Here is a 27,043-nt window from a genome sequence, read left to right on the forward strand (position 1 = left end):
TGCATATATATGTGTGGGTAAGAGGGCTGTAAATGTAAGTAAAGTGCTTCAATCTCTCAAATGGCAGATACTAGAAAACAATAATAAAACTGGGACTAACTGAATGCCATGTTTTCATTCAACCAACAAAAACTCCTCACTAGGAGCTAGGAAACAAAAAAAGATGCATCAAATGTGGATCTGGCCCTCTCTAGTACTTAGTTATCCAGGGCATTTTTTCCACATGCCTCACACACAGAAACCCACATAACCTTCCCTACCAACCTGGGGGGAGGCATTCAAACAAGGAGGATGAAGCACACAGCAATCATCCCAGGAAATGGCAAGTGAGGAACTGACACCCAGGGAGTCCAGGTCTAAGAAACCTGTGACCTCCACCACCGTGCCACTGACTCCTAGGGAAAACAAGAGTGATACAGAAATCAGTGGACTAAGTAGTCAACGATGTCAGTGCCTTCAAAGACATACAGGCGGGGGAGCACAGAAGAGGAAATGATTACTTTCAGGAATGAATGAGGTCAGTAAAGGAAGACATCGTGAAAGAAGTGCCATTTGGCCAATAACTTGCTGGCGACATTGAGCTAGACTATGGAGAGCTGAAAAGAGAGCCATTCAAGGCAGGAAAGGCAAAAACCAACAGAGTGAGGCAGAAAGGCACAGGGTATGTTGGGACCATGGAAAACAGTTTGGCCAGAGCCAACTGGTAAAGCATAGTGACAGAGGGGACTGTCAAGGCAGGACACAACCTGGTTCTCAAGAGCACCGAATGCCATGCTATTTATGCTTGGCTTCTGTGTTCAATTCAGGCAGCATGTATACTATTTATCCATGGCTCTGGTGGTGACTGAATCATAAAAGGGACATGATCCAAATCTCACTTTAAAAAGATTCCCTTGGGATCCCTGGGTGGCGCAGCGGTTTGGCGCCTGCCTTTGGCCCAGGGCGCGATCCTGGAGACCCGGGATCGAATCCCACGTTGGGCTCCCGGTGCATGGAGCCTGCTTCTCCCTCTGCCTGTGTCTCTGCCTCTCTCTCTCTCTCTCTCTCTCTGTGTGTGACTATCATAAATAAATAAAAATTAAAAAACAAACAAAAAAAAAATAAAAAGATTCCCTTATGGGCAGCCCGGGTGGCTCAGCGGTTTAGCACCACCTTCGGCCCAGGGCGTGATCCTAGAGACAGGGATCAAGTCCCACGTTGGGCTCCCTGCATGGAGCCTGCTTCTCCCTCTGCTTGTGTCTCTGTCTCTCTCTCTGTGGTCTCTCATGAATAAGTCAATAAAATCCTTTATAAATTTTTTAAAAATTAAATAAATAAATATAAAAAGATTCCCCTAACTGAAAAGGTACACGAGGTATTAAAAAATTGAATATTGATTTTACTTTTCTATTCTACGTATAGAAATGGGCGGGAGGAGTACTTGGATTCTAAAATACCCAACCAAGATGATGATGATGATGATGATGATGATAAAAATAATACCTTTCAACTTACCACTAGTGCAGAAGAGCACATGCCAAAAGATAGAACCCATCGTAAATTAAGCCGATCTCCAACAATTCCACTGATGAAAAGGCCCTAAAAATAAAGCATTTTATTTCACAGCTCTGAATAACACAGCCTGAAAAGGGAAGATGCGTTGCAAACCAAGTGAGGGAAATAAAACACTGACATGACTCAAAATTAAACTTCATTCTTATGCCCAGACTAGCTGTCTCAGTTTCAAAAATGTTTCATAAAATGACAGTGCACTTCTGCACATTATACTGTAAACAAACTCACGCACCACAATACTGTAATCTAGGCTAAACTTTGAGTCTACCAAAAGCAAATCCCCCTCACTGTCTAAAAGGAGACTGGAAAAGCAAAAATCAAAACAAATAAAACAAAACCAAGAATATTAATTAATAAAACAAGCCCACAAATATATTTCATTTTCTAGAACAGATTAACTTAAAAATCAGTTATCTGGGACACCTGGGTAGCTCAGTGGTTGGGCATTTGCCTTTGGGTCAGGGTGTGATCCCAATATCCGGAATCAAGTCCTACATCGGGCTCCCTGCATGAAGCCTGCTTCTCCCTCTGCCTGTGTCTCTGCCTCTCTCTCTCTCTCTCCCTCTGTGTCTCTCATGAATAAATAAATAAAATCTTAAAAAAAAAAAAAGATCAGTTATCTGGGCTCCCGGGGGGGCTGCCCTTAGTTAGCCATTTGCATCCTGAGTCAAGATGTGTTACAACATGTCCTGTACCACAGAAGTTTCTGGGGCACAGGCACTGCCTATTTAATCTGACCCTTGGGTTTCATGACCTCACAAGGCAGGGAGAGTAAGGACACAAAGACAGTAATTAGTTGAAGAACGGTACAAATGTTCTGCCTTCTGCTCTCCTCTCAGTGGCAGGAAATAAAAACCTGGGTCATGGCAGCAAGGCACACTAAAGAGCCCATGGCAATACACCAGGTTTCTTCCATAAGTATGTAAAATGAACAAATGTCTTCACGGAAAACCTAAATCCAGATACAAGCGTTTCTGGTAAACTGTCGATCTCTACATTAGAGAAAATTTAGATTGATAGGTCTCATTATGGTCAACCTATCACTACCTCAAAAGAAGCACCTATAAGCTTTCAATTCTTCATTCTACAGCTGCCACTCACATGCCTTATGCTATACAGAGTAAAGGAGGTGAAGAAAATCTCAGTGTTTCAGATTAGAGAATCAATTCATCCTGTGGTGTTCCAAATGCCTGTGTGATGCCTAGAAAGCTCCAAAAGGACATGTGGCTCAATAAAAAGAAATATGATCACTGACGTTCCATGGCACTTTTTATCTCCTAAACCTACTTAATCCTTGGGATAAGTATTATCACAACTCTATAGAAGAGAAAAGTAAAGATCAAAATAAGGTTAAATTTCATTTCAAAACCAAGTTTCCTACAGCTAGTTGACAGTGGTAGAGCTGGTCTTTGCACTAGACTATACATGGCTTCTTAAAACATTCCACAAAAGGCTCGCAGCGAGGCACCACTGCCAGTGCTCCAGCCAAAGTCGAATGACCGTACACTGGGATGTCATACAGAAAACGCCCAGGGTACAGGTGCCTGGGTGGCTAAGTGGTTAAGCATCTGCCTTCAGCTCAGGGCGTGATCCTGGAGTCCTGGGATCAAGTCCCACATCAGACTCCCTGCAGGGAGCCTGCTTCTCCCTCTGCCTATGTCTGCCTCTCTCTCTCTCTCTCTCTCTCTCTCTCTCTCTCTCTCTCTCTCTCTCGGTGTCTCTCATGAGTACATAAAATCTTAAAAAAAAAAAAAAAAACACACACACACAACGCCCAGGGTGAGGAGCATGGCTAAATGATCTAAGGTCTGCTCCAATTGTTTCTACAAGCTTCCTCTTTGAAGAAAAGATATTCCAATAACTGTCCAAATAAACATTCAGAGAACACTTTGGAACTTCCACCAGGTATTTCCCATCACCTGGATTATCACTAATTAAAAGGTTTCTTTACAAGGCACCTGGGGGTTCAGTCCCTTAAGTGTCTGTCTCTTGATTTCAGCTCAGGTCGTGGTCTCAAGTGCTGGGAGATCTCATGTCCCAGGGAGTCTGCATTCTCTCCCTCTGCCCTTCCCCCTGCTTGCTTGTGTGCATGCTCTCTCTCTCCCTCTCTCAAATAAATAAACTTTAAAAAAAAAAAAAAGCTTTTTAATAACTGTAGACATCTTCACGAGAGGAAATCAAACAGTGGGAAGAAAGGGAGGACCATTCACAGTGCAGGGGTCCAGTGGCAGCCACCACTTCCCACAGCCTTAACTCAGCAGCCACCACACTTGCTCCCTACCACCAGACAGAGATCCCAGCTGCCCTATCCAAGGTGACTACCTCGGACAGACAATGAGCACCTCTTTTCCCCCCATGCTGGCATGGTTCCTGAGACACCACTATTCCACAGGTGTCCCCCTTCACTGCTTGCCTATTTCTCATGTCGCCTGCCTCTAAGTACAGGAAGCCCCACGGCTCAGCTGTCACACCTGTCATACTATCCCCACCTGCTCCCTTGATGATCAGTCTTGTAACTCTGAAAAGTATTTCTATGCCAAGGACTCTGAAATTTGTACCACCAGCCTGAACCTCTACCTTGAACTCCAGACTCCATACATAACTACTAAGTGTCTGTTCTTCATCCTTTAGGCAAGAATAGGTATCTCACCTGTAACATGTCCAAAAGCCATTTTCCCCAAAGCCTACCCTTCCCAATTCTAATATACATGCTCCTGAAGCAAACACAAGCCTACCCTTCCCGTTGTCTTCCACTCTGTTATGATACTAACACCCTAGAGTTGTCCTCAAGGCCTCTCTTTCTCTTATACTCCACATTCAACAGGAAAAAGAATTATTGGTTCTACCTTCAAAACACAAAACTGGGCAGCCCCGGTGGCACAGCAGTTTAGCGCCGCCTGCAGCCTGGGGTGTGATCCTGGAGACCCGGGATCGAGTCCCACGTCAGGTTCCCTGCATGGAGCCTGCTTCTCTCTCTGCCTCATTCTCTCTCTCTCTCTCTCTCTCTCTCTCTGTGTGTGTGTGTGTGTGTGTGTCTCAATAAATAAATAAAATATTTTAAAATTAAAAAAAATAAAAAACAAAACCTACTTCTTCCCATTTCTGTTACTCCTGGATCTAAACCACCATCATCCTTCACCTCAAAATTGGAACAGCCTAACCTATCTCCCTGTTTCTGCCTCTGCCCTTTGGTCTAGTCTCCTGGGACAGCAAGTGGGCCTGTCCAAACACAGGACAGATCCTGGCACTCCTCTGTGCAAAACCTTTCAGGGCTCCCATCTCACTCAAGGCCAAAGCCCCAACAAAAGGACCAAAAACCCTAAAGGTCTGAGCCCCACACCTTTTCTAGCCTCATTTCCCATCACTCTGTACTAGTCACCCTGACCTCACTTACCTTACTTCAGTCTTTGCTCAAATATCGCCTCCTACCTGAGGTCCTTCCCAGCCATCCTACCTAAATTACGACTACCACTCAGCGCTCTTTAGACCCCCTTTTCTGCTTTTTTTTCTCCCCAGCATCTACCCCCTTCAACTGTACTGTTTGCTTCTGTATAAAATTGTATTACTGTCTGTCTTCCTTAGATCCCACTTCAAGAAGATAAGTTTTATAAAGCTACGGATTTTTCCTGTGTTGATGAACTCTCACAGACTAGAAAAGTACCTGGCACATGCTAGGTGTTCAGTAAATATTTGTCAAATAGACGGATAAGTGGGTGGATGGATGGATGGATGGATGGATAGATGGGAATGACACAGAATATAAACTTCAGCAATGTTGAACTCTCCTGTCAACAAATTCTAGAATCCCTTATGAACTTCACAAGGTTTGGAGTCATTTCCATTTACATCTTTCCTCAACCTAAAACCCCCAAATTCTGAAACTTACCACAGCATAAGAGAAGAGGAAAATAGTATCCAGTGTCCCAAGGAAAAGCGTGGCTTCCTCTGCGCTGGGAAACAAATGGTTGCTGCTCCAGATCTACAGCAACACAGTAAGAATCACGTTAGTCCCCGCTGCTACCTGCCAGTCCTTCCCATTTCTCAAAGCCCCTTTACCTAGAGCCTCTCTGCCCACCCTCACAGAATCCAGGGGAGGTTGAACAGAGGAAATTGGCACTCTAGATAAGGAAACACACGTGCAAAAAGGTCTGCAAGCTCAAAGCTATTTGCACAATGCTAAAATGTTATGTTTTTTCCCTTTAACTTTTCCATTGATGGGACAAAAGCAGTAGTGGGTAAAACTATGACTCAGCAGGAGTCAAGGCAGTTACACAAAATCATACTATTAATCACTGTATTTAAAAATAATAAGCACTGGGATCCCTGGGTGGCGCAGCGGTTCAGCGCCTGCCTTTGGCCCAGGGCACAATCCTGGAGACCCGGGATCGAGTCCCACATCAGGCTCCCAGTGCATGGAGCCTGCTTCTCCCTCTGCCTATGTCTCTGCCTCTCTCTCTCTCTCTCTCTCTCTCTCTCTCTCTCTGTGACTATCATAAATAAATAAAAATTAAAAAAAATAATAATAAGCACTGTATTTATTGCCACGCTCACAGTTTTAAAAAAAAAAAGCCAATTTCACTTAAGAACATCCTTGGTACATGCTAGATTCTGAATAAATCTTTGTTGAGTAGTGAGGCACCTGGGTGGCTCAGTTCAGCTCAGGTCATGATCTCAGGGTCATGAGATTGAGCCCCATGCTCCATGCTCAGTGAGGAGTCTGCTTATCCCTCTCCTTCTAACCCACTACCAGCCCCCACTCACAAACACTCTCTCTCTCAAATTAAATAAAAATATTTTTAAAATATTTTTTCTCAAGCAGTAAAGTGTTTGGTTTTTTAAAAGATTTTATTTATTTATTCATGAGAGACACAGAGAGAGAGGCAGAGACATAGGCAGAAGGAGAAGCAGGCTCCCTGTGATGAGCCCAATGCGGGACGCGATCCCAGGATCCGGGATCACAACTTAAGCCAAAGGCAGACACTCAAACACTGAGCCACCCAGGTGCCCCAAGCAGTAAAAAAAAATATTAATTTGATTAAATCTGGCCCCTGAGCACACTGATGTGCATCCACACGCAGCATACCAAAGAGCCACAGCTGTCTTGAGGGAAAGCACTCGTGAAGCTGTGTGAGGTGCAAGCGAGGATGCTGTTTTTTACTTGAAAGAATGACTGACAGACAAGCTATAGTTATTCAGTTTTGGGTATCTGGCACATATTTCCTCAAAAAAGAACGAAATAAGCCTGTCACTTCAAAATCCATTCAAAGTAAAGACAGACAAATGGATCTTAATATAAGGGTATAAAAAGCTAATTGATACAGTTTCAGATTCCACACGGCAACTAACCTTTAAAAAATTGCCACTTGTCAAATTCTGGTGTAGTATCAAAGATGAATGCCCACAATTAACTGGAAAGGCTATTAAAATACTTCTCCCCTTCCTACTATGTATCTGTCAAAGGTCAAATTCTCTTTATACAGTTCAAAGGATCATATTGCAAGAGACTGAATTCAGAAGCAGACATGAAAATCTGCTATCATCTATTAAGCCAGACTTGAGATTTGCAAAAATGTAAATTAATGCCATTCTCCTCATGAAGTGATTTTTTTTTGTCTAGAAATATCATTTTTCATAAAATGCTATTTATGTTAACACATTATTGGTTAAAAAAAAAAGAAAGAAAAAAGAAAAAAACCACATTATTGGTTTAATTTATTTACAAAGCCAATGTATTTTTTAAAGATTTTATTATTTATTTGAGAGAGAGCATGGGGGGAGGGGCAGAAGAAGATGGAGAGAGAGAATCTCAGGCAGACTCCCCACTGGGTGGGGTGGCCGATATGTGGCTCCATCCCACAACCCTAAGATCATGACCTGAGCTGAAATCAAGAGTCGGACACTTGGGCAACTGGGTGCTCAGTGGTTGAGCGTCTGCCTTTGGCTCAGGTCGTGATCCCGGTGTCCTGGAATTGAGTCCCACATTGGGCTCCACACAGGGAGCCTCCTTCTCCCTCTGCCTGTGTCTCTGCCTCTCTCTGTGTGTCTCTTCTGAATAAATAAATAAAATCTTTTTTTTTAATTATTAAAAAAAAAAAGAATCAGACACTTAATCGAATGAGCCACCCAGGCACACCTCCCCTTTTCACTGTTTAAAACTGATGTATTTTTTTCAGTTTCTCAGTTTTAATTTCTAAAACAGTAAGTATCCAAAAATATAAACCCACGTAACCAAAAGCTCTTTGGGCTCCTCAGAGCAAAAATTTAGAGAATTACTGGAATAAATGATTTCTGAGATGAGTTGTTACAGAAAAGAAATTCTGACTTTAGAATGTTAAGAAAAAAAAAAGAATGTTTGGAAGAAAATCACAGTCAGCAATTTAAAAAAAAAACTTTAACAGAAAGTAAAATCCCCAAATCATAAAAGAATATATATTAGTGTGATTCTAAAGGATTGGGACTCATTTCTGTGTGGCTTACAGCACTGGTCTCGCTCCTTTAACATCTCAGATACTACTGTCATGATAAGACCCTGTATACAGACCTAAGATTGATCAGTATTTCAGTGCACCAAGTGGGACCCTAAAGTTCTCCACTTAGACTTACTTTGCCACATTTTCCCTCAGACCACAATCTTTGGCCCTGAGGCTCATCAGGCCCCAGAACTAAGCCCTGTCGGGCACACAACAATGTGAGCTAGAGACAGTGGCCCTAAGCAGTTCCTCAGAAGTTTCTAGAGTTTTTCTGTACTCTCTCAAGAGGCCACCAAAACTCCCTGCAGGTGTGGCCTTCATAAGAACTGACAGATTTTAAAACAGCTTTCTTCTGCTTCACTGACAGAATTCAGCTGAAATATACTTTTGATGGCTTAACAAGTAGAAAACAAAACCCAAAAACTTAAAAAACAAAGTAGGACTAACAGAAAGATACAAAAAATACGATGACAGAAAAAGCCTAGAAAAGAAAATCTACTTCAATAATAGAAGTCAGATCAAGATGAGAACACTAGTCAGTGAGAAATGGTCTGTGTATACAGAGTGAAGGATCCAGTGTTTGACAAAAGTCACTGACAAGATGATTTAACACGCTGAAACCCCACACCCTGCAGTGGTTTAAGCTGGTCTGCTTGTATGTGCAATGATGGTGAGAACCCAGAGGTTTGTACGTGTGTGGGGTTTTCTCGTGTGGGGGGGGCGGGTGGAAGGCAGGGCTGCAGTAACCCACTAGAACAGCTGCACAATGAGGCACTTCCTGGAAGCATGAAATTGCGTGCACAGACCATCAGTGACCCTGTGGGTTTCCTGAGCGAGAATGATTATCACAGAGTGAGGGCGAGGCATGGGGTGGAGACCTTGGGGGAGAGCTTCCTGAAGTGGTGAGCAGAGGATGAGCTAATGCTGACCTATGGTCCACGGCTCTGTTCTCTGCCTACAGTGAATGGAGTGGTATCGGTTTCCGTGAGGTCCCGTCGAGGGAAGACAGGCTGTGGATGAGCTTGAAGCAGAATGTTGAGGACACCCTCAATTCCATTTCCCTCTCCTGGACAGGGTAGGCTCCCTACACTATCCTCACGGAAGGATCACACTGTCTGGTAAAGAAAAGACTTTTTAGTTTAGTGAACAAAGTTTTGTTTACAGTTTTCAATCAAGTTGCCTGACCTGTCAAACATAACTGTTACTTCCTTATTGTCTCTAAACAGAGATTTCATGTTATGTTCACTGACTGCTTTCAATGTTTGTGTGAATCACCAGGCTTCATTATAAACCCTCAAGGTAAAGAGACTGGGTGCACTTAATTCTTTTCGTAAGATACCTAAGATATCTATGCATAAAAAAGAAAGCTATCGTAAGTAATTTTTGAGATGCTGTTCAGGAAACGGAGAGGAGGGGAGGGAGGGGAGGGGAGGGGAGGGGAGGGGAGGAGAGGAGAGGAGAGGAGAGGAGAGGAGAGGAGAGGAGAGGAGAGGAGAGGAGAGGAGAGGAGAGGAGAGGAGAGGAGGGGAAGAAATGTTTAACAATACATGAGCAAAGTATCTTTCAGAAACTTTTACACAAACTTCCGGTTCTAAGAACTCTTCCCACTTTGGACAAGAAAGCAAGTGTCAAAGGGAGGCCAGGGTTGACAGTTACAGATCGAGAAACATAGGAAGAGTGAAAGGCACACATGGCCCTAGGGGCCCCACTCCCAGCAGCAGGCTTCAGGCAGGAAGAAACCCAGACCTTAAAGTCTAAGGAAAGGAACAGAAGGTCAGCACTGCTGTCGGTGATGGCAGAGACAGAAATACAAAGATCTCCAGGATCAGTCTCAACTTGACCTCTATATAACCAATCCATCCAAACTACTTAATCCATGGTTCTGAAAAACCAAAATGTGAAACCTATTTTAGCAGCAGTTAGAGTGAGTAAATAAACATCTAAGCAGAAAAGTGAATGCAAGTCCCCTAAGAGCTACTAATGTGACATAGTTACTGGCAGGAAAGAGTTAACACAGCAGGCCCAAGACTGTTCTCCCTAATAAGGCCTACTTGTAAGGTTGGCCCCTAGCTGGCATCTGGGAATCAGGATCTAGGGAGGGTTCCCACCCTTCCCTGCTAAGAGTGGTTCACTGTACCTAAACTATTTGTACAAACAATGTAGTTTATGCTAAACCTGCTTTCCTTCTGGGAGTCTGGAATTTTTTTATGTGCCAGGCACAGTGCCTACATAACAAGTCCCAATAAAAACCCTGGGCACTGAGTGTCTAATAACTTTCCCTGGTAGACAAGATTCCACCCATGTTGTCACAACTTGTTGCTGGAAGAATTACATCCATCCTGTGTGACTCCACCAAAAAAGCACTCTTGGAAATGCACCTGGCTTCCTCCAAACCTCAGCCTGTAGGCTTTTTTTCCCCTTTGCTGATTTTACTCTGTATCCTTTCACTGGAATAAACCATAGCTGTGAGTAGGACTATAAGCTGAGTCCTGTGAGTCCCTTTAGTGAATCATCTCAACCTAGGGGTGGTCCTGGGAACCCTCAACTCAATTACCTAAAAAAAAACAAAGGCAGCCTTAGGTAATACAACCAGAAACTCAGTGCCTAACAGAAATCCGACTGTTCTGTATACTAGTCAGACTGTACCTGCAGTACCACATTTAGGGCAGTGTCACTACACTACAATTGAAGGAGCCAGGGATGTTTGGTCTCAATGAGAGAAACTTAGGGAGACAGGTTTGCTTTGAATATTCAGCAGGCTGTCATGCAGCAGGAATCAATTACTATGCGTGGCTCAGAAGAAAACCCAAGATAGAAATTAAACAGCAGAATACTTTTCCCTCAATACAAGAAAGAACTTCCTCCAAGTGTTAAAGCAGTTGAGTGATCATCTTTCAATAGTGACAAAATTCCATTCTGGCTGAGAGATTAGAGCACCTGATCCCTTTTAAGGCCACTCCGTCTTGAAGGTTTGATCATTTAAGATGTCTCACTGTGCACACAATATTAGTCAAGACTCAGTGTGAAACCTAGCCTTCCATTCTTAACATCCTTCCTTTTAAAAATTCCTGATAATTTAAATTCAAGAAAAATTGTATAGAGAGCTGCCCGACTGGCTCAGTCGGGAGAGCATGCAACTCTTGATCTCAGGGTCGTAAGTTTGAGCTCTACATTGGGTGTAGAGATTACTAAAAAAATAAATAAATAAACTTTAAAAATAGGGGGAGGGGAAGAAAAATTATACAAGAGCATCTTCAACAGAACGTCAGTTCTATGAGGACAGGCTCTTTTTTTCTTTTAATCATCTCTGTAGGCTTTTTTTTTTTTTTGTATCCTCACTGCCTCAAACAGTGTTGATGCAAGATAGACGCCCCCCCAAAAAAAGACAGACCCCCAATAAGCACTTGACTGAATAACTTAATTACATTTTGAGGGGATATGCCTATAACTATCAGATCTCTGTGAGCTTTTAATTGATCCAAATAGAGGAAAAATATGTTAAGAAATAAGACATGCTGAGACACCTGGGTGGCTCAGTTGGTTAAGGGTCTGACTTCGGCTCAGGTCATGATCCTAGGATCCTGGGATCATGCCCCATGTTGGGTTGCCCACTCAGCAGAGAGTCTGTTCTCCCTCTGCCTCTGTCCCTCCCCCAGCTTGTCCTCTCTCTCTGTCTCAAATGAATAAAATCTTTGAAAAAAAAAACAAAAACAAAAACAAATAAGACATGCCAAGAATATTAATATGTGTGAATAATTCCACATAAGTAGAATTCAAGGAGTGTGGTAAAGAATGAGTGGACTGAAAAAAAAAAAAAAAAGAATGAGTGGACTGGACTTGCGTATTGACTTTTTTTTTTTTTTAAGATTTTATTTATTCATTCACGAGAGACACAGAGAGAGAGAGGCAGAGACACAGACAGAGGGAGAAGCAGGCTCCCTATGGGGAGCCCTATGTGGACTTGATCCCATGACCTGAGCCAAAGGCAGATGCTCAACCACTGAGCTACCCAGGTGCCCCCAACATAGCATATTGGAAAGAACAGCATCTCCATTCCAAGCTGTCATCAAAGAATTCACCTGACCCATAATGAAACCAAGGAAGTGGATACACACTCTGACTTCTAGACTCTTAAGCAGGATACAAACAAATGAAACAAATGGCAACTATGTAAACACTGAGACATTCAACTATGTAATACATGGTATACACCATTCAGAAGGGGGAAAAAATCAGTGGAAGGTGGGAAAAAACTCGACAGAAAAAGCGGTATTTTAGGGGCATCTGGCTGGCTCAGTCAGTAGAGCACACACCTCTTGGTCTCAGGGTCGCGAGTCTAAGCCCCAGGATGGATATAGAGATTACTTAAAAATAAGAAAAAGTGATATTTTATCTTGCCACAAAGGGAAAAGCAAGATTTACGTGGGTGGGAAGAAAGCAAAAGAGCATACAAAAGAAAATGAGCAAAATCTCAAAGGCAGAAATGAGTACAGATACCTGGGAAACTCAAAAAACCACCTTCCCAGAAATGTGTCACTTCAAAACAGTGAAAAAGAAGCTGGATGAAGTGTAAAACAGGCCTGAGTCGGGGCAAGCTAAGAAATCAAGCAGAACAGTTTGGGTTTTATGCCACAGGAAACAGCCATCTCAGAGTCCTAAGCAGATGAATGAAACAAAATAGAAGACCTTAAGAGGAATTTGGGGGGTGCGCACAGCTCCCTTCCTGCCACTTTGCTCTGCTTACCTCTACAGGCAGGTTAATTGACTTGTTGAAAGCACTTGGGGTCCACTGCTTAGAGATACTGACTTTGACATTGCTAAAAGTTTTTCTTGATGCATGGAGCAACGAATAACTGCAAAAGAGAAAAGAAATACGGCTGAATGAATAGCAAAGAAAATGGCATTCAATAAAATCCTGGGTATAGTCCCATGTGTTTTATTCAATTTTTGAATTCTCCTCTTAAAAAAAAAAAAAGAAAAAGTACTGCTTTATGAGATCAATTGAAACAGTCTCTGCCAAGCAAAAGAAAAAATTAACCAGTCTTCTTCAACATGAGCCCCTGTGTCCACTCATAACTTATCCCTCCACTTAGGCACAGGACTGATACAGGACTGATCCCAATCTACTCTAAATCATGGTTGCAGTTCTATAAAAAATTTTAAGTCTTTAGAAATGGTTGGCCCATCAATGCATTACCCATTAAGTAGCTTTCTCTGGAGTCCTTCTTTTCCTATTGATGCCTTCTTTCATGCATCAAGAATGGATATCCCTAAAGCCAGCATCCAAAATTACCATTACCTATCAACTCTTACATCATTAGAGAACCAACCATTTCCTAGTTTCTGCCTTAAAACAATCAAATCACATCACTTGAGGTGCCTTCAATAAAGATTAATAGTAAACAAAATCTACCTAGAAGAAATAATCAAAATAGTTGCGTCACAGGGTTATAAGTAACACGGCTCCTAAAACCAAACAGCCTGGTGTGTGGCATCTATGGACCTCTAAAGTAAGAGCCACTGAGGGCTAGAGAATCATAAACATGGATAATCCTTCAGTCATGCTAGCACTTGGGATCTCACAGGAGTCACTAGAACTCCTCACAACTGTCTCTTTTTTTATTTTTTTAAAAGATTTTATTGGGACGCCTAGGTGGCTCAGCAGGTTGAGCATCTGCCTTCAGCCCAGGGCATGATCCCGTGCTCCTGGGATCGAGTCCCACATCGGGCTCCTCACGTGGAGCCTGCTTCTCCCTTTGTCTCTGCCTTTGTCTCTGCCTCTCTCTGTGTGTCTCTCATGAATAAATAAAATCTTTAAAAAAAGAGATTTTATTTATTTATTCATGAGAGAGACAGAGAGAGAGACAGAAACAGAGGCAGTGGGAGAAGCAGGCTCCCTGTGGGGAGGCCGATATGGAACTCGATCCCAGGACCCCCGGATCATGACCTGAGCCGAAGGCAGATGCTCAACCACTGAGCCACCCAGGAGTCCCATCCTCACAAGTGTTTCATACCTTACTGTTCAAGGAAGCACAGGGCATTCCCTGAATATGTATGCCCTTTGTTCTCAAGCTCCTGGTTTTAATAAATAAAACTGTATATTAAGCCAGGGTTTCTCAATCATGGCCCTGCTGACATTTTAGGCCTCCCAAATTCTCTATTGTGGGAGGCTACCTGTGCATTGTAGGAGCTACAGCAGCATCCCTAGTCTGTACCCACTGCAAGTGGCACTCCTTCCCCCAGGGTGACAACCAAAAATGCCTCCAGACATTGCAAGACTTGGGCAAAATGGCCCCGAAAACTACTGAGAGGTACCAGAGAGCACAACAGAAAGAATAACTAGCCTATTTCAAAAGCCATGCCAATCACTGCACTAAACACTTGCCGTGCCAATGACTAGACCCCTCAAACAGACAAAACCAAAAAACACAAGAGAACAGTTTGAGCAACAAACATACCTGAAGAAGGTAAGCAGGAACACAACAACATGATGATGACTGAACCGGGAGAACAGAGTTCCTCTTTGAAAAATATTTGGCCAGGCCATAGTCTTCCTGACCTTCCTTCTCACCTCCTACCTTAAAGTTTGGACAGTGAATTATTTACATCATTTCTTCTTTCTGCAAAGACAAAATGCATTACCAACATTACTTAAAATAAGTAGTCTATCCAAAAACTGCTTTACACTTAGAACCAGTCAGCATATGATCAGGCCTTGAAAAAAATCACATGGGCTAGCAGACACCAGAAAACTAGATTGATAATTATTATGTTTATAACAAGCCCTTAGGGGCACCTGGGTGGCTCAGTCAGTTAAGCATCTGCCTTTGGCTCAGGTCATGATCCTGGAGTCTTGGGATCAAGCCCCTCATGAGGCTCAGGGAGCCTACTTCCCCATCTCCCCCCTTGCTCATGCCCTTTATCCTTATTTCTCTCTCAAATAAATAAATAAAATACTTAAAAATAATAACAACAGGGCAGCCCAGGTGGCTCAGCGGTTTAGCGCCACCTTCGGCCCAGAGCGGGATCCTAGAGTTCCAGGATCGAGTCCCACGTCAGGCTCCTTGCATGGAGCCTGCTTCTCCCTCTGCCTGTGTCTCTGTCTCTCTCTCTCTCTCATGAATAAACAAATAAAATATTTAAAAAAATAAAAATTTAAAATATAAAAATTTAAAAATTTAAAAAAATAAAAATAATAATAACAGGACACCTAGGTGGCTCAGCAGTTGAGTGTCTGCCTGTAGCTCAGGGCATGATCCTGGAGTCCTGGGATCGAGTCCCACATCAGGCTCCCTGCATGGAGCCTGCTTCTCCCACTGCCTGTGTCTCTGCCTCTCTCTGCCTCTCAAGAATAAATAAATAAAATCTTTTTTAAAAGTAAATAAATAAATAAATAAATAAGTCCTTAAAAAGAAAAATCCTTGACAAAAGATTACATCCTAATAGAAAGCCATCTTGGGCAGACCCGGTGGCTCAGCAGTTTAGCGCCGCCTTCAGCCCAGGGTGTGATCCTGGAAACCCAGGATCAAGTCCCACATTGGGTTCCCTGCATGGAGCCTGTTTCTCCCTGTGCCTGTGTCTCTGCCTCTCTGTGTCTCTCATGAATAAATAAATAAAATCTTAAAAAAAAAAAAAAAGCCATCTATTAGATTTTCTTATCCGTTTGTATGTGGGATGGTTGGCTACATCTACCAAGTAAATAAATAAAATCTTTTTTAAAAAAAAAGTAAAATATCCACAGTATTGGAAAAGTCCTATAACTTGTATTAGGAAAAAATAAATTGTCAAAATGACCTGTATGCTACAATACACTACAATAGTCAAGGTAGCAGACAAACTTAAGAACTTCCAGTACTAAAATTAGCAAATTACAGGGCTTTGCTTTCAAGACTGCGCTCAGTCAGTAACTGCTGACTTTTCATTGTAACTGCTATTATACTCATGTTTTTTGTTTTGTTTAAAAGATGTTATTTATTTATTTATTCATGAGAGACAGAGAGAGAGGCAGAGACACAGAGAGAGGGAGAAACAGGCTTCCCGCAAGGAGCCCGATGCAGGACTCGATCCCAGATCCCGGGACCACGCCCTGAGCCAAAGGCAGAGGCTCAATCGCTGAGCCACCCAGGCATCCCTATACACATGTTTTCACTAGCCACAGCTTGGTAGATGTAGCCAAACCTTAAATGCTGACAGACCCAGACAAAAGACCATTCCTGAAACTTGCAGATAAAAGGTACAAAGCTGAGGTAGTTAAAATTATATAAACATTATAGCTGTTTCATTTACTGGCTGTAAGCCCTTGGACAAGTCAATCTTCATGAATCACAGTCATCTATGAAACGGCCTATCTCTTCTGAGAGTTATGAGACTAAACAGTGTATGTAGGGTAATGAGAAACTAATTTTAGCCACTGACCTGCCCAGGATTAATCAATCCCACATCAGTAGAAAGTAGCTAATTTCATTTCATCTTTCTTCCTGGAAAATGGTCACAAAATAATGAGCCAAGTAGGATTTTAAGATTCCACTTACAAAAATGTAACAAATAAACTTTCTGTCTGTAATTCCAGAAAGTTACAAACCTGAGAGCTATTAGTGTCACTGCTAAATTTACCTCCATCCTCTAAATTAAACATGAAACCCCAGTGGAACAACAAAGCTCTATGTAAACTGTAGCTCTATGAATTGAACACATTTGCACCTTCGAACACTGTACTGAATACTTCAGGGAAGGTTGCAACTTGTGAAGTAATTTATCAGGTAAAATAGTAATTCCAAAAATGTATGCTCCAACAGACTGGGATTACATTGCTTTGGCAATAATGGTTGTGTCTTTCAAGGCCGTGCAGTTACATTAATAACTTTACATGACTAGAGCTGTTTGAGACCATCTGGATTTCATTTCTAAGTAAGCCACTTTTTCCTTAGCTACAATGACAGGAGAGAAAGGGCTTAATAACTATACCAGGAAAATAGTTTCAAATATTCACCTGCTGTTGGCAGAATGGCACTTAAAATGAATACTATCATACCATCTGGTCCTACATAATTACAGTAAATAATAATAATAATAATAATAATAATAATAATACCTTGCACCTATATTCCCTACATCACAGAAGCTATTTCTAATCATCTGTGAGCTCGGCGACCCTGGGGAAGTACTGACAGTTTCGCCAAGTCTGAATCCACCAAGCACATCCTACTTTCTGAAGGCCAGTTTCTTTCCTGTTCTAAATACAGACAACAAATCTCTAACATTTTTCAAGCGTTTGTAAATGCTATTACAATTAATAAAACAAAAATTCACTTAAGTATTTCTAAATTCACAGTAGCTTACCATTTAGCCTTTTCTCAATCAATGGATACTGAATATACAGCTATTATATGAGAACAAGAATTAGCTTTTTAAAATAAACTTATTAAAAATAAGATCCTTGGGGATCCCTGGGTGGCGCAGCGGTTTAGCGCCTGCCTTTGGCCCAGGGCGCGATCCTGGAGACCCGGGATCGAATCCCATGTCGGGCTCCCGGTGTATGGAGCCTGCTTCTCCCTCTGCCTGTGTCTCTGCCTCTCTCTCTCTCACTGTGTGCCTATCATAAATAAATAAAAAAAAAAACAAAAAAAAAATTAAAAAAAAAAAAAAAATAAGATCCTTGCCATCAAAAAGGATACAGAACCACTGAGCCATGTTCTACTTTTGAAAACAAGTTGATAATCATTAGCTCATCTGATTTGTAATGAAGCTTTTTTGAGTCCTAGAAGATCACCCATAGGACATATTTTTCTAGAATGGAACATTCCACATTGTGTGATCAATGTTACATAAAAGATGGCTTCACGGGGCACCCGGGTGGCTCAGTGGTTGAGCATCTGCCTTCGGCTCAGGTCGTGATCCCAGGGTCCTGGGATCGAGTCCCACTTCGGGCTCCCTGCAGGGAGCCTGCTTCTCCCTCTGCCTGTGTCTCTGCCTCTCTCTCTCATTCTGTGTGACTATCATAAATAAATAAAAAAAATTATTAAAAAAAAAATAAAATAAATAAAATAAAATAAAATCTTAAAAAAAAATCAAAAAACGTTGGCTTCACATGTAACACATCCAAATAGAAGGCAATCTCCCCTTTGTAAAGCAATGCCTTGGAGTAGCAACCATTCCAAAACCGTTGCTTTCTATAGATATTCAGAAATCATTCCAACCCCACAACAGTAAGATTTCAGGTTGCCTCGTATTAGGAATGCTGTGGGAAGGGATCCCTGGGTGGCACAGCGGTTTGGCGCCTGCCTTTGGCCCAGGGCGCGATCCTAGAGACCCGGGATCGAATCCCACATCAGGCTCCCGGTGCATGGAGCCTGCTTCTCCCTCTGCCTATGTCTCTGCCTCTCTCTCTCTCTCTCTCTCTCTCTCTCTCTCTCTGTGACTATCATAAATAAATAAAATTTAAAATTTTTTTAAAAATTAAAAAAAAAAAAAAGGAATGCTGTGGGAAGACAGAGTCTACGAAGTGGACGGGAAGGCCGGCAGGGAAGGAGATGGCACCGGAAAGCATCTCACTCCCCCATGCCCATGTCATCTGACTCCATCTCCACCCCACTCCAACCTTCTTATCTTGCTCTCTGGAAATCTAGATATGCAGTGAATAAACTCCAGATGGTCACCCTCCTTGGAGGGTTCTTTGCCTCAGACTCTGGCCTGTCCCCAAATGACCCTGAATCTTCTGAGGTCTTTCAAGGAGAGTCATCTTTCTTCTCATGAGAACTCTTCCTCCTCGCAAGACCCCAGCTTCTCTGAACTCAAGCGGTGGGAGTGGGGGGGGGTTCGAGTGCCTCCTGCCCCACAGCAGGGTCACCTCCTGACCTCCCAGAACTCCGCTCTCATGCATACAGCCCCTTGCCTCACTTCCCTTCTGCCACTGCTTCCGTCCCAGCGCAACAGCCAGGTGGCTCAACTCTCCTTCCCCTGCCCCCTTCACCACCAGTCTTTGCCTCCAACATCACTACCCCAGACTAAATTTCAAAGACCCTACATTCTTTTCCTCCAGAGAACCGCTTGCTCTCCCACTTCCCACTCAACAGTCCTTTTACCTCAGCAAGCCTCCCAACTCAGTCACCTCACCACGTTCCCATTACCCATTACCCTCCTCTTGTCCTCAATGCTTTCTTTACCAACTTAGAATCAAATCAATTCCTTAGGGATCTTTTTTCCTGCTTGTCTCTGTCTTCCTTCCCTGCACCCAAGCAGTTGAGTTTTGCCAGAGAAAAATCACACAAGCAGGACGATTTCACTTTTTAGATTCAAAACCACAAACCTCAAAGGACATGCAACACTGCCCAGCATGTCTACACTTCCTCAATTATTTTGCTTCCTCAACCTCTAAGACAATTTCACACTTCTCTCTTTAGAGTTCCAGCATCTCTCCCTTCCTCACCTAGTACGATGGCTTTCCACCAATGACCCCCACAGCTATGGCTCTAACATGGACCTTCCAGAGTTCCTAACACTACAACCAACCATCCACTTGATATGCCTCCATGGATTTGAAGCAAGATCTTCATTTCCTCCCTCCAAATCTATTTCTTCCCCAGGATCCCCCACCTTAGAAGTAATACCACCATGCTTCCAAGTTGTCCAAGGTAACCAGGACTTACTCACTTTCCCTTTTCTCTCTCTCAACTTCCACATCCAACCCATTACTAGTTACTCCCCAAAATATATCCCGAATCCATCCTCCTCTCTCCATCCCCACTACCACCACGTCTACCCCAACGGCCTTTTGAAGGCTTTCACCATTTCTTCATCTACCCTGCCCCCAACTCCTTCTCCACACATCAACCAGAAATGTATCTTAAAACATAAATCAGCTCTCATTCCTCTGATTATAATACACTGATGGCTTCCCAAGACTCAGATATAATACAAAACTCTTTGCCATGGCCTTCAAAGCCTGAATACCCTGGCCCTCTGTAGTAAAACAGGAAGACTAAGGGGTGAAGGGCAGTGGAGTTGACAGTTGTGGTCACCAAAAAGAAGTTAGGGATGAAGGAGAAGGAGAAGCATGCTCTTGGCCAAGCAGAGAGCCCGACGTGGGGCTTGTTCCCAAGCCTCTGAGATCACACCCTGAGCCAAAGGCAGATGCTTCACCAACTGAGCCACCCAAACGCCCCAATAAATAAAATTTTAAAAAAAAAGATTAACAGAAATATGATGTTATGTGAAACCAAATGTGTAAATAGTGTATTAGGGATCCCTGGGTGGCGCAGCAGTTTGGCGCCTGCCTTTGGCCCAGGGCGCGATCCTGGAGACCCGGGATCGAATCCCACATCGGGCTTCCGGTGCATGGAGCCTGCTTCTCCCTCTGCCTGTGTCTCTGCCTCTCTCTCTCTCTGTGACTATCATAGATAAATAAAAAATAAAAAAAAATTAAAAAAAAAAGAAATAGTGTATTATTAACAAGATATGAATTTTTTCCCCTCAAATCCCCTGGACTTATACCTTTAAGCTTAAGGGGAGATATTTCTAATTATTATGTTTTACCCAACTTGGGATATTTTAGCCTTTTTTCTTATAGAGTATGGCATAGAGACTAGGGTCAGGTCTGGGTCTAAATGCTCACTTCATCTGTTAAGAGATATTATTTTATAAAATCTGTTTTCTCATGTATGAGATGTGAGAACTTAATGCAATAATTTAGGGCAATTACCTAACACAGTGCCTGGTACTTTGGAAGGATTTGGTGTTGGTTATGGTCAAAGAATTCATTCATTGGCAAAATCTTTATTGATGGTTCTTTTTTTTTTAAAAAGATTTATTTATTCATGATAGACACACACACACACACAGAGAGAGAGAGAGAGAGAGAGAGAGAGAGGCAGAGACACAGGCAGAGGGAGAAGCAGGCTCCATGCAGGAAGCCTGACGTGGGACTCGATCCTCGTCTCCAGGATCCTGCCCTGGGCTGAAGGCAGCGCTGGGCCACCCTTTATTGATGGTTCTAAATGCTCTCCTAGGGGCAGCCCGGGTAGCTCAGCGGTTTAGCACCGCCTTCAGCCCAGGGCCTGACCCTGGAGACCCGGGATGGAGTCCCACATCGGGCTCCCTGCATGGAGCCTGCTTCTCCCTCTGCCTGTGTCTCTGCCATTCTCTGTGTGTGTGTGTGTGTGTGTGACTATCATAAATAAATAAAAATAATAAAAATAAATAAATAAATAAATAAATAAATAAATAAATAAATAAATAAATAAATAAATAAAAAATAGGGGATCCCTGGGTGGCTCAGCAGTTTAGCGCCTGCCTTTGGCCCGGGGCATGATCCCAGGGTCCCAGGATTGAGTCCCACACCAGGCTCCCTGCATGGAGCCCGCTTCCCCCTCTGCCTGTGTCTCTGCCTCTCTCTCTGTCTCTCATGAATAAATAAATAAAATATTCAAAAAAAGAAAATTTAAAAATAGGGACACCTGAGTGGCTCAGTGGTTTAGTGCCTGCCTTCGGCCCAGGTCCTGATCCTGGAGTCCCGGGATCGAGTCCCACATCGGGCTCCCTGCATCAAGCCTACTTCTCCCTCTGCCCGTGTCTCTGCCTCCCTCTCTGTGTCTCTCATGAATAAATAAATAAAATCTTTTAAAAAAATTCTAAAAATACATAGTTGAGCTATTTTGACAGTATTGTGTATGTTGTAATTTAGCACTTCAATGCTTGACACATAAATCTCCTTTTCATCCCATATTATCTCATTTGAAGCCATTTACCTGTACTACATAAAACCCTTTTACTCAAAACTCGTCTTCTATAATTTTTCTCTCTTTTTAAATTTTATCTAGCACTTACCTGTAAAATTTTCTTATCTTATTCCAGGGCTCTTAAATTACATTCTGCCTACCTATTTTAAACATATTCCAAAGACAAGGAGTTTTCACAGTACAAATCTTTCCTTCTCAGGGCACCTGGCTGGTTCAGTAGCATGTGACTCCTGAAATTGGGGTCAGGTCTGAGCCCACAATTACAGGGTAGATTGTATTTAAAAAAAAAAAAAAAAATATTGGGATGCCTGCGTGGCTCAGTAGTTGAGTGCCTGCCTTCAGCTCCAGATGTGATCCTGGAGTCCCAGGATCAGGTCCCACATCAGGCTCCCTGCGTGGAGCCTGCTTCTCCTCTGCTTGTGTCTCTGCCTCTCTCTCTGTGTGTGTTTCATGAATGAATGAAATCTAAAAAAAAAAAAAAAAAAAAAAAAACTTTCCTTCTCCTAAACAAAAGGCTTATACTCCAGTTAATGGTCATTGCCCTGACATTTCATTTTATCAGGGATGAAGAGGAACAAAACAGAACATTCAATGATACACTTAATCCTGACAGCTAGAGAGAAACAAGACATTGCACTTTAATTTTATAAAAGTAGTGTTTCAGGGTAATTTTCACATGGAAATCAAAGATTAACAGAAGAGGAGCACCTGGGTGGCTCAGGTCATGATTTTGGGGTCATGGGATCAAGTCCCCTCTTCCCTCTCCCAGTCTGGTTCCCTGCTCAGCAGAGTCTGCTGCTCCCCCTCTCATTACCCCTCCCTCTGCTTGTGTGCGCGTGCACTCTCTCTCTTTCTCAAATAAATAAATAAAATCTGTATTTCTTTTTAAGATTTTATTATCTCTCAGAGTAGTAGACAGAAGGAGAAGGAGAAGCATGCTCTTGGCCAAGCAGAGAGCCCGACGTGGGGCTTGTTCCCAAGCCTCTGAGATCACACCCTGAGCCAAAGGCAGATGCTTCACCAATTGAGCCACCCAAGCACCCCAATAAATAAAATTCAAAAAAAAAAGATTAACAGAAAAATGATGTTATGTGAAACCAAATGTGGGCCACAAAAAGGCATTAAAGTTCGAGGTGGAACCACAGACTCTCAGCTTAAAGTCTCTGAGCCTTGATTCTCTCATTTAAGAATTAAATGAGGGGATCCCTGGGTGGCTTAACGGTTTAGCATCTGCCTTCAGCCCAGGTTGTGATCCTAGAGTCCCGGGATGGAGTCCCATGTCAGGCTCCCTGCAGGGAGCGGGCTTCTCCTTCTGCCTGTGTCTCTGCTCTCCTCTCTCTCTCTCTCTCTCTCTCTGTGTCTGTCATGAATGAATAAATAAAATCTTTACAAAAAAAAAAAGAATTAAATGAAATCAATTTTGAGCGTTCGAGTACAGAGCCTGGCACACAGTAAACACCTAACAATGGCAAAGAAATAAATCAGCAGCGAGACACTGAAGAAAGCTGGCAGTCCTGATTCAGTTTTCGCTCACTCCAGGAACATACTCTTCTCCCTATAAAAACACTCGGTAATAAATTACTATGAGATCACCTACAATCTTATGTTTCAGGAAACACCAAAACCCCTGTGGACACATTCCCATTACCCCCACCCACCCCACCCCACCCCCGCCAAAAGGGAGAGTGAGCAGCGGAACACATGCTGCAAATAAGAACACCGAGGGAGGGAGGAGGGAGGGAGGGAGGGAGGGAGGGAGGGAGGGAGGATCCCTGGGTGGCCCAGCGGGTGGGCGCCTGCCTTTGCCCCAGGGCGTGATCCTGGAGGCCCGGGATCGAGTCCCGCATCGGGCTGCCCGCAGGGAGCCTGCTTCTCCCTCTGCCTGTGTCTCTGCCTCTCTCTCTGTGTCTTTCATGAATAAATGAAATCTTAAAAAAAAAAAAAAGAAAGAAAGAAAGAAAGAAAAGAATACCGAGGGAGTGACGAATACGTTGCCAGAACACAACCCCACTTACTCCATCACGCCGCCTCTCCCTCTCCGGCCTCAGAGCATCTTTCCCGAAGGCCGTCCTTCCCACTCCCGGGCAGCAGCCCTCGCGGCCCGGCCCCGACCCAGGCCCGCGGTCCCCGCCGGCCCCGCCCGGCCCCGCCCGGCCCCGCCGGCCCCGCACGCCCGGCCCCGCGCGGCGGGAGGGAGCCCGGCCGGAGGGAGCGAGCGAGCGCCCGCCCGCCGCCCGCCGCCCCGCCGCGTCCCCGCGCCGCCCTCCCGCCCCCCCGGACCGCGCCCGCGGGCGGCGCCCCCACACGTCGCCCCAGCCGGGCTCCGGCCCCCTGTCGGCCGCACCCCGCGCGCCGCGGCTCGCGCACCCGGGACCCGCCGCAATCGCCTCGCTGCGGCCCACCGTCCGGCCCGCTCGGCCCCGCTGCCCGCAGCCCCTCGCCGGCGCCGCCACCTCACCCGCGGCTCCGCGGCCACGGTTTCCGGACGCTCACGTGACCCGCCCGCCCCCGGAGCGTGCTGGGAGTTGTAGTCCGACCGCGGCATCACCTGCGGGCCGCCGGGGGCGGCACGGGGAGGTGGAGGGAGGCGAAGGGGGGAGGGAGAGGGAGGGGCGAGGCCTCGGTGAACCCGGCTGCTGGGCTGGAGGAGGGGGCGATAGCCAGGAGTGTAAGCTGGAAAAAGGCAGTGAGAGAGAGATGAAATACAACTTGAGAAGTGCTGTACAGGTCTTTTTTTTTTTTTTTTTTTTTTTTCAGAAAAGCTTAATTCTGCTCTTTCTTTTTTTTAAACAGATAATCCACCTTTTATTTTATTTTTTTTTAATTTATTTAAGACAGAGAGAGAGAGACAGGCAGAGGGAGAAGTAGGCTCCACGCAGGGAGCCCCACGTGGGACTCGATCCTGGGTCTCCCGGAGCAGGCCCTGGGCTGAAGGCAGCGCTAAAGGGCTTAGCCACCAGGGCTGCCCTCTGCTTTCTTGTAAAAAGTAACATGCTGCTAGGTGTGCTACTGACCAGCCAACAATAAGGGCGTATGCTTTAGATTTTTTTCCCCCAAAGAATATATTTATTTCTACTGCTTTTTTTGTGTGTTTTGTATTACATACCTCCATAAAAGTAATATATTTTTTTATTTTTTTAATTGGAGTTTAATTTGCCAACATATAGCATAACACCCAGTTATGCTTTACATTTTTGTTTAAGTTAATTAAATGACGTGGCCCATGCAGGCAGGGCCAGTAATCTGCCGCCATCATTCACCATTCTGCCCTCCACTCCACCCACCCAAATAGATGGATGTTAAGATCCTGACAGCCTCTCGCAAAAATTAAAGGCCTTAAGACCCGGGACTTGCAAGTAGAGTCTGCTGCCCTCTTGGGCCCTCTTTCAACTTGTTGGGGAAACAGTTTGTTTTAAAATCTCCCAACCCAGAAAATCTCTCTACAAAGACAGCAGGGAAAGGGAAGAGTTTTACTATTAGATAGGCATTAAAGTAGAATGTGATGCTTATGGGATGCCTGGGTGGCTCAGAGGTTTCAGCGTCTGCCTTTGGCTCAGGGTGTGATCCTGGGGTCCCAGGATCAAGTCCCACATCTGACTCCGTGCATGGAGCCTGCTTCTCCCTCTGCCTGTGTCTCTGCCTCTGTGTGTGTGTATACATATATATAAATATGTGGAGGGGGCCCCTGGCTGGCTCAGTTGCTGGAATGTGCAACTCTTGATCTTGAGGTGGTGAGTTCAAGCCCCATACTGGGTGTTGATACATCAATAAATATATTATTACATAATATAATATATAGTAGAATATTATTCAGCCTTTAAAAAGAATGAATTTTTTTTGGATTTTTATTTATTTATTTATTCATGAGAGACACACAGAAAGAGGCAGAGACATAGGCAGAGGGAGAGGGAGAAACAGGCTCCTCGCAGGGAGCCGGATGCAGGACTCGATCCTCAGACCCAGGATCACACCCTGAACAGAAGGCAGACGCTCAACCACTGAGCCACCCAGGCATCTCAAAAGGAATGAAATTCTGGCACATGCTACAATACAGAGGAACCTCAAGGGCATTATGCTAAATGAAATAAGCCAGTCGCAAAAGGATAAATATTGTATGATTCCATTTACATGAAGTACCTGAAATACCTGGATCAAATTCATAGGGAGCGAGAGTAGGATCATGGTTACCAGAGGCTGAGAGGGAAGAGAAATGGGAGGACAAATGGGAGTTATTGTTTACTGGGTAGAGTTTCAGTTGGGAATGCTGTAAAAGTTCTGGAGATGGATAGGAGTGATGATTGCACAACAATGTGGATATATTTAATGCCTTTAAACAGAACCCTTAAAAATGGCTAAACTGAAGACACCTGGGTGGCTTAATCAGTTGAGCATCCAACTCCTGATTTGGACTCAGGTCATGATCTCAGGATCATGAGATTGAGTCCAAGTCGGGCTCTGCACTCAGCACGGGCTCTGCTTAAGATTCTCTCCCTCTCCCTCTGCCCCTCCCCGCCTCCCACTGCTCTCTCACACTCTCTCTCTCTAAAAAAAAGGACATACTGTGTAAAGTGTCCATATTGTAAAACATATGTGTGTGCATGTACATATATGTGTGTATGGATGTGTGGAGTGGGTGTGAATAAAATAAGTACACAACCTGTGTCACTACCACCCAGGTCAGGAAGCCCAGGCCATGCTCTTTGCACTCATAGTCGTGTTGGTGGAGAGGGTCCGGTGGAAAAGGTCAGAACGGGGGAAGGAGAATCTCTCTCTCTCTCCCTAACTTCCATAACCACCTAGACATTGTATTTTTTTTAAAGATGTAATTGATAAAAAAAAAAAAAGATGTGATTGATTTATTCATGAGAAACACACAGAGAGAGAGAGGCCAGACACAGGCAGAGGGAGAAACAGGCTCCATGCGGGGAGCCCGATGTGGGACTTGATCCCTGGACCCCGGGATCACACCCTGAGCCAGAAGCAGGACACTCAACCCCTGAGCCACCCAGGTGTCCCTAGACATTGTACTATTTGACTTCTACTTCTAGATGTTCTCTAAGCACCAGGGCTGAGTCAGTTGACTTTTTTTTTTTTAATTCCCCAGTAACCATTACCAGAAGAAGAAACCATTTTGACACCTAGCCTCACTGACATTAACATCTACCAGGTTTTATTTCCTGCCTCCTGCCCATACCGAGTGGGGGATCTTGCCCCATATTTCATTTTCAATTCACAGACAGATGACTGTGGCTTCCTGAATGACAATGTGCAGCAGCAGCATTTGGC

The 27,043-nt window shown here is 44.0% G+C and overlaps 1 protein-coding gene across 5 annotated transcripts in view; it reads right to left on the reverse strand.

Moving 5' to 3' along the window:
* SLC37A3 (solute carrier family 37 member 3) overlaps positions 1–27,043 on the reverse strand; it is a 78,343-nt gene that overhangs the window by 26,548 nt on the left and 24,752 nt on the right. Inside the window, exons 1-5 of one of the 5 annotated variants that reach the window (XM_055335110.1) lie at positions 24,125–24,236; positions 14,483–14,644; positions 12,769–12,877; positions 5,441–5,533; positions 1,495–1,578 (exon numbers count right to left, since the gene is read on the reverse strand). In XM_055335110.1, the coding sequence (XP_055191085.1) occupies positions 1,495–1,578; positions 5,441–5,533; positions 12,769–12,877; positions 14,483–14,571 (375 nt within the window). In that variant the 5' untranslated portion in view covers positions 14,572–14,644; positions 24,125–24,236. Of the gene's footprint in view, positions 1–1,494; positions 1,579–5,440; positions 5,534–12,768; positions 12,878–14,482; positions 14,645–16,439; positions 16,502–23,772; positions 23,832–24,124; positions 24,237–27,043 lie in introns of those variants that run through there. The other 4 variants (XM_055335114.1, XM_055335113.1, XM_055335111.1 and 1 more) reach the window with 4 other exon arrangements.

This window comes from Nyctereutes procyonoides, unplaced genomic scaffold, assembly GCF_905146905.1.
Source record: "Nyctereutes procyonoides isolate TBG_1078 unplaced genomic scaffold, NYPRO_anot_genome, whole genome shotgun sequence".
NCBI classification, from domain to species: Eukaryota; Metazoa; Chordata; class Mammalia; order Carnivora; family Canidae; genus Nyctereutes; species Nyctereutes procyonoides.